Source organism: Impatiens glandulifera, chromosome 1 (assembly GCF_907164915.1).
Source record: "Impatiens glandulifera chromosome 1, dImpGla2.1, whole genome shotgun sequence".
Lineage (NCBI taxonomy): Eukaryota > Viridiplantae > Streptophyta > Magnoliopsida > Ericales > Balsaminaceae > Impatiens > Impatiens glandulifera.
This window is the reverse complement of record NC_061862.1, coordinates 37,768,590-37,780,856: the sequence shown is the minus strand read 5'-3', so window position 1 is coordinate 37,780,856 and position 12,267 is coordinate 37,768,590. Positions and strand designations below refer to the sequence as shown.

Sequence of the window (12,267 nt, the reverse complement as noted above, 5' to 3'; positions counted from 1 at the left end):
TCAAGGTATCTCTCATTTATAGCTAGGTTATCAGTTAAATCTACTTTAAGCTATATCATTGGTATCAGAGTAAGTTCTTGGCAATAAGGTGGAAACGCGTATCGACGGGGAGTTGAATGAAATCCGCAGCCGCAATCAAGCGCAAGACGAACGACTGTTGGCTCAAGAGGCCCGATTCGAAAGGATGGAAGCTATGATGGCTTCAATGAGCGATGCAATCAACCGACTAAGCACAACTGGGAATAATCAAGTACCACTAGATGAAGGTCAAAATCTCCGAGGTGATAATCATCGTGATCGCAGACGAGGCGAAGATGTCAGACATCGGGAAGTTCATAACGAGGAAAGGTATCAACCTCCAACTAGGCTGTCGAAGATTGATTTTCCAAGGTTTAACGGCGAAGAGGTGGATGACTGGATTTACAGAGTCGAGATGTTTTTTCAAATAGACCGAACATCAGAAGAATCAAAGATGGATTATGCATGTGCTCATCTGACCGGTCGAGCGCGTTGCAGGTTCAGCTCATATTTACAACACCGACTTCCAGGGCGAGCTATGACATGGAACGAACTGAAGCAGTTAGTTTTGAAGGAATTCGGTCCAAGCGAATTGGATGATCCACTAGACGAATGGAAGGACTTGAAGCAGACGACAACCGTTAAGGATTTCGGTAAGAAATATCTCGATATTACATATAAACTGCCACATCTTACTGAAGAGTACTTCATTAAGGGATACTTAAATGGACTCAAAGAAGAAATAGCCAATCCAATCAGGATACAGAAACCTCAGTCCTTAACTGAAGCGATGAGAATGGCTAAACTTCAAGAACGAACTAATCAGAAATTACAAGATGCTGTTTTTGATTCGTTAGTGCGGCGAGGCTATTTAGCAAACAAGGGAGGTCCATTACTGCCAACTCCGAAGGCTGCATCTTTCCTGAATCGAGGAAATAATAATGGACCGTATAATAGAACATCGACGAACCTTGCGAGCAGTTCTAATAGTACAGGCCAGTACAATAGAGCAACAAATACTATTACAAGAAAAGTCAATTTAGATCAGAAAGCGTATGACGAGAAAAAGAAAAACAATTAGTGCTTCTATTGTGAAGAGAAATGGGAGTATGGTCATAGATGCAGGGCGGGTGCCATTGCGATGATAAATGAACTATTCGAGGAAGAGAATCAGGAAGAAAAATTGGTTGAAACCGTGGACGAATTAGAAGATGGCGTTGCAATGACAATTGAAGGATCAAATACATTTGATACCATGAAGGTGCAAGGAATGGTAGGACGAAATAACGTATATATTCTGATAGACTTGGGAAGTACGCATAATTTTATTAACCCACGAGTGATCAGGAATACAAAATTTGTAACGTCTCCGGCGGTTAAACTAATGGTCACAGTAGCAAGTGGTCATCAATTGGTAAGTACTACCAAATGTCTTGGATTACAATGGTCAGCTCAGGGAATAGATTTCAATGTCGATGCACGATTATTGTCCATTCCCAAGTATGACATTATACTCGGAATAGAATGGTTGGTGACACTTGGTGGAATTCAGTGGGACTTCAAGAATCTGATAATGGAATTTTCATTTAATGGTGAACTGCGGAAGCTACACGGGGATACATCCAATTTGGTTTCCATGATAGAAGGCAGAACATTAGGGAAGGTTATCCGAAAGGGCGCTAATGTGGCTATGCTGAGTATTGGGGAATCAGAAGGGTGTGAATCGGAATTGTATTCCGTAATAATATCTTCACCAGAGGCTGACAAGGAACAAAAATTGGAGAAACTGTTAATAGAGTTTGAAGAATTATTCAGAGAACCTACAACACTTCCACCTACTCGCAATTATGATCATCGAATTAATCTCAAAGAAGGAGCAGGAACCGTTAGCTTAAGGCCATACCGATATCCTGCTCTTCAAAAGGATGAAATGGAAGGCATGATAGAAGAGATGCTTAAATCAGGAGTGATACGCAAAAGTTATAGTCCATTTTCTTCACCCGTTGTGCTGGTAAAAAAGAAGGACAAAAGCTGGAGATTATGCATCGACTACCGACGTTTAAATGAGGTAACTATTAAAGACAAATTTCCAATTCCATTAATAGAAGAACTAATGGATGAGTTATATGGTAGTTGTATTTATTCTAAACTAGATTTAAGATCTGGTTATCATCAAGTCAGAATGAAGGAGGAAGACATTTATAAAACTGCATTCAAGACACATGAGGGTAATTACGAATTTGTAGTGATGCCTTTTGGTTTGACAAATGCACCTTCCACGTTTCAACGAATGATGAATGAGGTTTTTAAGCCTTATTTGAGGAAATTCGTACTAGTTTTTTTTTACGATATTTTGATCTATAGTCGAACATGGGAAGATCACTTAAAACAGTTGCAATTGGTATTCGAGTTACTGAAACAACATCATTTAGTTTTGAAACATTCCAAGTGTGTCTTTGCTTGTTTGGAAGTAGATTACCTTGGACATGTTATTTCACAGCAGGGAGTTGCTGTAGATATGTCGAAGATATCAGCTATTAAAATATGGCCGACTCCAGATTCCTTAAAACAACTTAGAGGATTTTTAGGCTTGACAGGATACTACAGGAGGTTTGTTAAGAATTATGGGTCTATAGCTCGGCCACTAACATCCTTATTGAAAAAGGGAAAATTAGTTTGGAATGAAGAAGCCGCTGTGGCATTTGAGGAACTGAAAAAGGCCATGATGAATCCACCAGTACTAAAATTACCTAATTTCGAGGAAAGCTTTGTGGTTGAAACTGATGCGAGTAACAATGGTATGGGGGCGATCTTGATGCAGCAAGGACACCCTGTGGCATATATCAGTAAAGGGCTCGGTCCGAAACTACAGGCCTTATCTGCTTATGAACGAGAAATGTTAGCTGTATTACATGCTATCAAGAAATGGAGAAGTTATTTACAATTCAAACCATTCATCATAAAAACGGATCATGAAGCATTGAAACACCTGTTGGAGCAAAAGATTAAACACCCTAGTCAAGAGAAATGGCTATACAAGCTGTTGGGGTTTGAGTTTTCGGTGCAATACAAGAAAGGCAAGGAGAATGTAGCTGCTGATGCACTATCTAGAATCAATTCAGAGGGAACTTGTCTAGCGTTATCTGAATTCTCATCGGTATTATTAAAGAAAATAGCTAAGACATGGGATGAAGACATGAATCTGAAGCAAATTGTTAATAAGTTACAATCCGATCCTCAAGGTATTAAGAGTTTTTCGTTTATCAATGGGCAGTTGAGAAAAGATGGACGTATCGTGGTGGGCGCTGATAAGGAACTCAGATCATACATAATATCTACAATGCATAACTCATCAGTGGGAGGTCATTCAGGTGTGATGGTGACATATCAAAAACTAAGACAAGCATATTATTGGCGTGGTATGGAGCGTGATGTAAGGGAGTTCCTTAGGAATTGTCTGGAATGTCAGCAACAAAAATGGGAAAATCAAGGAACGAAGGGTTTACTGCAACCATTGGCGATTCCTAATTCTATTTGGAGTGACATATCTATGGATTTTATAGAAGGATTACCAAAATCACAAGGGCATACCGTTATTTTAGTCGTAGTTGATCGGCTTTCAAAGATGGCACATTTCATTAGTATGGGACACCCCTATTCAGCAAGTAGTGTTGCTCAGGTCTTTCTGGATCATATATTTAAGTTACATGGTATGCCACTCACTATCGTCAGCGACAGAGATAAGATATTCGTCAGTACGTTTTGGAAGGAATTATGCAAATTAAAGGGAATTACCCAAGCGATGTCAACAACGTATCATCCTCAGACCGATGGTCAGACAGAAGTGGTAAATAGAAGTGTGGAGACATATCTGCGATGTATGGCTGGTCAAAAACCGCAAACATGGGCTAAATGGCTGCCTTTAGCCGAATGGTGGTACAATACAAATTTTCATTCGGCTGCACTATCATCACCATATGAGATTGTCTATGGTCAGCCACCTCCGGTTCACTATCCTTACTTGGCCGGTGATTCCAGAGTAGAAGCAGTGGATAGAAGTTTATCAGCAAGAGAGGAAGCTCTTAAATTGTTGCGATTTCATATTCACAGAGCTCAACATCGAATGAAGCAGCAAGCAGACAAGAAACGAGTGGACTGTGTTTTGGCAGTGGATGATTGGGTGTTCGTTAAACTACAGCCTTATCGACATACGTCAATCAGAGGGAAGACTCATAAACTTAGCCCAAAGTTCTATGGACCTTTCCGAATTATAGAGCGAGTGGGACAAGTGGCTTACAAATTGGATATTCCTGCTACAGCTAAGATGCATAATGTGATTCATGTGTCGCAACTTAAAAAGAAAGTAGGAAATGCAGTGGCTATGCCACATGTTCCATCCCTACAAACTCAGTCAACCGCTGTTCCTATTGCTATTTTGGATGAAAAAGTTGTTTGGAAAGATGGACACAGCATTGGTCAATATTTAGTTCGTTGGTCAGAATTCCCAGAACTCGGATTGGTTGGCAACAAATCAGCTTCTCATTTTAATTGTGTTGTTCGTGGTCGAACAAACGTTGAAGGGGAGGCTAATGTTACAAGGGATTGTTAGGGTTAGGTTTCCTAACCCTAAAATAAGCTGACGGGTAGACGTAGCCCATGTCAGCAGTTCTATTTTTAATTATGCAAAATAAATAATTATAAATAAGGCAGTTAGCCAGATATAGAATACTTAATAAATAATTATTTCTAAGGAAATAAATAAGTATTAATAAGGTATTAGCAAAATATATGGAATTAGCGGAAAGTTAATTATGGCAGATGATGGGTATATAAAGAGGAGATCATAATCTGCAAGGGGGACCCCGACATTTTTACAGAAACCTCTAAGGTTAACTTCTCTCTCTATATTTTCTATCTCCTATCTTCTTCTTCTTTATCGTTAAATTCTTACTCACCTAATACTTGTGAATTTCATTCTCACCTCCATTATATTCTATTCTTCACTTAAATCAAGGTATCTCTCATTTATAGCTAGGTTATCAGTTAAATCTACTTTAAGCTATATCAGATACATGTTTGATGCATTCTTAAACTCGCGTAAGTTTAAAATTAGGGTTGTTATAGGCTCATTGCTGCAAACTCTGACTGATATCTAAATAGTGTTTCAAATTGAGTTTAATCTAACTTAAAGTCATGCCCCAGCAATATCAAATTATGCCCCAAAGTTCTACATATACATAAGACAACAAACATGATCGAATGGGTTTACAAAGATTTTTGGGTTATTTAATTTTGGGCAATATCACCCAAGGTACAGTTGTGTTAAGACTAACAACAAATTCTGCAGCTCATTTAACATATAACTCTCCTCTAACTCCATAGGCCCATTCTACAAGTTCATACTCATTCTCAACCTGTTAATTGCATAAGTTGCAAATGAAAGATACAAATTAATGGTATCAATTAAAATCCATATGCTGACACACAAAAACTATCGAAGAAACTCCAATCCAAACTACCTGTGCAAGAATGATTGGGCCTCCTTGAGATGCAAAAAGGTTCTCCTCCTTCATCAACTCAACAATTTTCTCCATGAAGCGTTTCATCTCATTCTAAGTTCAATTTGTTGCGTTATTTATACAAGTGGTTTCATTAGTTCCAAAAGAAACAATCCTCAGATGCACAAACAGACCGGCTTCCTACACTGTCTTCACGAACTTTACCAGATTAAACCTGCCTTCGAAATAGTACTGCAATAGTTTACACAAAACCAAATTAACTAAATAGAATATCCTCTCAACTACCAGGTTCTAGTTCACATATAGTGAAGAAAACAACTTGTTTACTTGTCCTCTACCTGGTTCATGATAATTCCAGAAGACATAAGTCTCAACCACATCAATTCCCCTTTCTTTTCATTTTCGAATAAGCTCAGGCCAAACCTAAAACAATAAGAATACAAAAGAATTTAAGGTGTATATATTACCTTAAACATACAAAAATACAAACAATCACTCACTTCAGTTGTACTCCTGGAATAATGAATCGATCCAGACTGCAATACACGTCTCTTCCCATCGATGACAATTGATTTCCCGTCATATGTAACTGGTTTTACAACTCACTCTTTCAAAAAATTAGATTCACAAACAGAAGATCTACATAGCCATTCAGTTTCTTTCTTTCCATAATTCATTCAGTTCATTAATAATAAAAAACACACGAACAAAGCAAGAAATCCTCTCTCAAGTTATGCACACTAATAATCATATGAATATATTTAATAATTTCAGTTTCTTGTCTTCACATATCTAGACCTATATGCATGTTTCCAAATCTAAGCATATAAAATAACATTGAAGAATAAATGAGAGATGGACACTATAGTAAGGAAAGTCAAGATTAAAGGTAGATTAATAATTTGTTCCTTTGTTTATGTAGATTAGGAAAGAAACAAACCGTGAGGATTGACGATGAATCTTATGTTGGAATTCTAGTGAAGTTAGAGAGAGAAAACAATGGAAATAAAATCAGAATGAGAGAGCAACAAGAGAACACCGAATCTGGTAAAATTGATAGAAGAACGCCGTAAGGATTAGTTCGCCGGATCGGACCTTCATCTTCGAAGCCTGTTTGTTTACTGCTTATTCAGTGCCTTCCGAAGATATGACGCTTTCATTAGGGTTTTTTCAAAGACCATCTATTTATATACTCTGATGTGCGAGCATTACACGATGTGCGAGAATTGTGTAATGCTCGTATGACAATGTGCGAACATTATAGATGCGAGAATCGTGTAATGCTCGCATGATGATGTGCGAGCATTACACGATTCTCGCATATGTAATGTTCGCACATCAGCGGCAAAATTTTTATCAGGGCCATTACCGACATTTCACAAGGCAAAAATACCTTTTTGCAAGGTTTATCGACCGTTAACCTTTTTTTGAAATTGGGATATTTGAGGAAATGACCCTCAAGATGGGCCTAATTACGGATGGTGCGGGCCCATAATTTTAATAGCGCTGGTAACCTTTTTTTTCTGACGAAAATGTCCCTATTGCGTCACGCATCCTCAGGTTGCGTGACGCAATTTTTTATTTTTTTATTTTTCAAAAAATTTTAATTATGAAATTTTTTGGACGAAAATGCCCCAGTTGCGTCATGCAATCGCGTCACGCAACTCCAGTTGCGTCACGCAACCGCGTCACGCAACTCCAGTTGCGTCACGCAACCGCGTCACGCAACCGCAAGACGAAAAAAAAAATTGAAAAAAAAAATTGAAAAAAAATAAAATAAATCAGTTGCGTCACGCAACTGGAGTTGCGTTACGCAAGGGTATAATTGTCAGTAAAAAAAAGGGTCACCAGCACTATTAAAATTATGGGCCCGCACCATCCGTAATTAAGCTAATCTGGAGGGTCATTTCCTCAAATTTCCCTTTGAAATTAGGCCTAATATAAGATCATTTAATCAAATTTTTCAAGTATCCTCAGTGAGTAAGTATTTTAAGATTAATATTTCATTTTTAATTATTTTTTATTTTAATATAGGAAAGACCTCCACTTCAGCGAAAATCATACCATTCAAATTTAATTATTAATTTTTATTAAAGACTTCTGAATGATAACTATTTTATTATTTAAACTCTCTTCAAGAAATTGAACATACAATTATGGAAAGCTACACCTATAACCTTCATTTTTAAATGAGGCCGTTTTAATGAGGTGTGTTTAATTCTCATTATAGGTGGTTAGAATGATATATATTTATATATATATATATATATATATATATATATATATATATATATATATATATATATATATATATATATATATATATATATATATATATATATAAAATCATAATTTTTAAATTTAATATTTTTTTAATAAAATACTTCAAATTTTCAAGTCTTGTACCCAAGTATCAATTTAATCTCTATCTAAATTTATCACATCACAATTTTCAAATTAAAATTAATATACCGAATTCGTACTCGAACGAGTTTGTAAATTTGAGATAAACTCGACTATTTACTTTACTCGAAAAACTTGAATAAAATTAAATTTTCAAATATTTGTGTAAAAAAAATATTTATTTTAAATTTTAAGTTTAAATATTAAAAAAATAAAATAAAATATTATTTACTATCCGACTCGAAAAACTATTTAAACGAGCTGAATCGAATATTAAACGAGCTAACGCAAGCTCGAACTTGATCATGCTCGACCGAACGACTTGAGCTACAACATTGATAGATGTCTTTTATATATCTCAATTGAAAAGTAACATCATCATGAAACTAAGCATATTCCTAAATCTTTGACAATGAAAAATTAAGCATATGAAAATTAAAATCAATATTTCAATAAGTTTGAACTAACAATAGTACAATACTCAAATCAATATTACTTAAACTAAAATTAAAACACCAAGATTTCAGATTTAGTCTTTGAACATGGGGACCAACCATTTTTTTCCACAATGGTTGCTTCATGATTGAGCCAACAATTGAAGCAATTGTATTCATTGTAGGATGGACCAATAGACAATACTTCAAGTTAGGTTAAGTTCTATGATAGATACTTAAGAAAATCAACTTGAAATACTGCCAACAAGTAACAATAGAACTTGGTAAGTTACAAAGAAAAATGTCAAGTACAATTTAACCTGGAAAGACTTGAAGGAGGAAGGTGTAGCTGGGAAGTCTTACATCTAAAGACAAGTGCGACGACAAAATTAGATTCTTGAGCATCGGAACATCAAGACAATCAAGTGATGTGATACAGGGGTTTTGATCTTAAATGAGAACCATCTTGGCAGACCAGCGTATTCAAGTGTTGTTGGCACAAAAATAAATCTCCATAAGATTGAAACTGTTCGAGGACAAAATTTTGACAGAATCACTTAGTCTCGTATAATTAAGGTCAGAACACATATGCAGCGTTAATTCTTCAAGTAATGGGCAACTTTTTAGAATCTCTGTCAACTGCAAATTGGTTATATTTATGCTTTCAAGCTCAAGGGAAACGAGATTGTCGGCACAAAGATCAATCTCCCTAAGTTTGAGACATTTCTTCAAGGACAAAATCTTCAAAACAGTGTTGTTGGTTGAACGACCAATTCTCAAATAAGTGAGTTTAGAACATGCATCCAGAGCTAACTTTTCAAGTAACGGGCAACTTTCTAGAACCTTGGCCAATTGAAGACTGCTTATATTTACACTTTGTAGCTCAAGGGAAATGAGTGAACCAAACTTTTTGGAACTTGACCGACCCTGGAAATTGCAAAAGGCAAGTCGCAGATGTTTCAGTGACCCTTTATCTTCGGAGACTGTCCGAAGCAACGAAAAGTTATATCTCTTACATCGTTGCTTGGAGGATGAAATTCCAGGAAAATTGAAGTTGAATTTGGACAAATCAAGATCAATGGTCTCAACACCTTTTCTAACAGCACAACTGATCCACGAATCAATAGATCGAGAAAAACACTTCCCCAATTCAAACTGAAGACAAAAAGAGTTAATCTTGTCGTTGCCTTTCAACCGCTGCTGCATAATTTCGTCCACAAATTTCACAAAAATAGTGTTTGCACCAACCAAATTTTTCTCAAGGAGACTAAATTCCAATCCAAGTATATTAACATGGTTAAATTTGAGGTCAGTATGGTTAATCCAAATATATCTCCATCTTTTCGATAAAATGCTTGTCCTCACCGCATCTTTTAGGTTCAACATACAAGTGATTGTGTTCAGAATTTCAACTGGCAACTGACTAAGATAATCATTCTTTTTCTGCAAGTTTAGTTGAAAAGGATCGATATCATCAACAAATAAATTCGAGGGCTAATACACAGACCCGCCGTTAAAGTATGGATGTATATCTTTTGTAAGGGAGGATTTCAAAATTGATAATAGTTTAAAGGGTAATACAAGACATCCATATACTTTAAAGGCAGATCTATGTATTAACCCTAAATTTGAAATTGAAAATAGTTATATAAATCAACATGATATATAACTAGCTTCATACCGTCAATTGAACAGCTTTGCGTCCTCGACTCATTGCCTAATCTATGGAAACACAGTACTGTAGTAGAAAGAAAAGTCATTCAAGATCAAACAAAACCCATAAGTAAGAAAAACATTTTCCCTCTTCTTTTCCTTTGAATAAGAGGACAGATGCATGCATCAACAAAGCAAAAACAGAAACTGAATAAGAGAAAAAAAATGGATATATTGGCAGCTAACCTGTAACTTAACTGATATTGAAGCTTCTTCGGCGACTGTTCACTGCTTTTTCATTTTTCTCAGACGCCTGCCTGACCTAATTTAGGTTCCCACCAAGGAAGAAGAAGAAAGGTTTAATGAATTTTGTAAGGGTAGTTCCGGAAAATAAAAATAAAAAACTTAGAATTGAGCCAAAACTACTAAAAATGGGTAATTCCTATCCTACAAATAATTTAAAGAAAGTAATTATTACTAAAAAAATAATTAACCATATTTATTAACCTATTTATATTTTAAGGAGAACAAATATATGGATTATTAATTACTAAAAATAACTTAGATTCTTTAAACCATATATATTAACTAATCAACAAATAAACCGAATATATATTTTAATTATCAATTATTAAATAATTATAAAAATTAAAACCAAATTATTTAAAAAAAAAATATTAACAAAAAAAATGAAAATGAAAATTCAAAAACATAATATTATAATAATGATTGAATATTTTTTAAATAAATTTATTTTTATTTTAAATAATTATAGAAAACTAATTAAATTTATAATTATAAGAATACATTTATATATATTAAAAAAATCTTTAATTAAAATAATAAAAAATGCAAAATTATAAAATTAAAGATAAAAAACTATATAATTAAAATTGATATAATATATATCTAATGAAATATAATAAAATAACAACAAGGGAGTTAGAAATTTAGGATTAAGAGAGTTAAAATTATAGTTTGATTGGATTATAGTATTTTTATTAAATTGATTATTTAAAAAGTAATGATAAAAGATGATTTTGAAGAAGTAAAAATTTATTTGAGTAGGAAGAGTTAAATGGAATGATAAAATAAAAAATAATAATTTAAAATAATTTTATTTTAATATTTTGATTAATAAATTAAATAATATTTTTTTATTGAATAAATAATTCAAATGTTCTCTTTAATTAAAATAAAAAAATTAATAACTCAAATGAAACCAGCCTTGATTGACTTTTTTTTTTTCTCTTCTTTCTTATTAACATTTTCCTCGTAAAAAAAAATATTTTAAGTAAAACGACAAAACATTACATGAAAAGAAAAAAAAACGGTATTCAATAAGTTATCGAGCTTGTAAAACTTTGAGAAGTACGATTAACTCTCCAACAAACTCTACTAGTTTTCTTGAACGAATATCAGAAAGCGTCATAATAATAGTATTATGAATTATACGCATCAGACGACTACCATTATTGAAAATTCAATAATTTTTTTACAACTAGATAATCCACAAAATAAAAAAATTAGAATGTTAACACAAATATGTAGACATGACATATCAGCTGCATCAATCTAAACTTTCCAACAACTATCCAAAGATTCGGGCATCACTCAATGAATCTCATTAACACCACAAAAGACTATAAATAGTAGTCACCTCTCGACAATGTAAAAATAAGTGAGTTGCTGATTCAACCTCTTCGCGATACATACGACTAACCATAATACAACTTTCTTTTATGCACATATTATTCGTTAGAATTCCACCATGAATAACGTTTCATCCATAGAACGAGATATTAGATGAAATTTTGACTCCCCAAATTTTTCCCAACAAAAATTATATGGAATCATCTTAGCGAACAACTTGTAGCAATGCCCCACATGAAAACTATCCATATATTGCTGTAACCCCTGGAAAACCCTCCAGTCCCGTGGAAAGCTCGAGGTTCGAGAATTTCAACCTCAATTTTCGAGTTAGGAATCTTTTTAAAATAAAACATTATTTTTTTAAAAATTAAATAATTCCTAACCATTTTTAAAATTAATTAATTTGGGTTCAAATTTAAATAATCTTTGGATTTGTAGTAATCAAATTACAATTTGATTTTTTAGAAATCCGTCGTTTGAAATTAATTAAAAATACTTAATTTAATAGATTGTTCATTTGAAGATAGAGCCGCCGATTGATTTTTGAAAATCAATAAAATGACATATGTGTACAAATATATTAGCTA

The 12,267-nt window shown here is 34.0% G+C and overlaps 1 protein-coding gene across 1 annotated transcript; it reads right to left on the bottom strand.

Annotated features, from left to right (window-relative positions):
- Nucleotides 1-8,818: 8,818 nt before the first annotated feature.
- LOC124921987 (F-box/LRR-repeat protein 25-like) lies at nt 8,819-10,103 on the bottom strand. The gene is made up of 2 exons (XM_047462698.1): nt 10,056-10,103; nt 8,819-9,817 (listed from the first exon to the last, which is right to left on the bottom strand). The coding sequence occupies exons 1-2, from the start codon at nt 10,086-10,088 to the stop codon at nt 8,858-8,860; spliced, it is 993 nt and encodes a 330-aa protein (XP_047318654.1). The 5' UTR covers nt 10,089-10,103; the 3' UTR covers nt 8,819-8,857.
- Nucleotides 10,104-12,267: the final 2,164 nt, after the last annotated feature.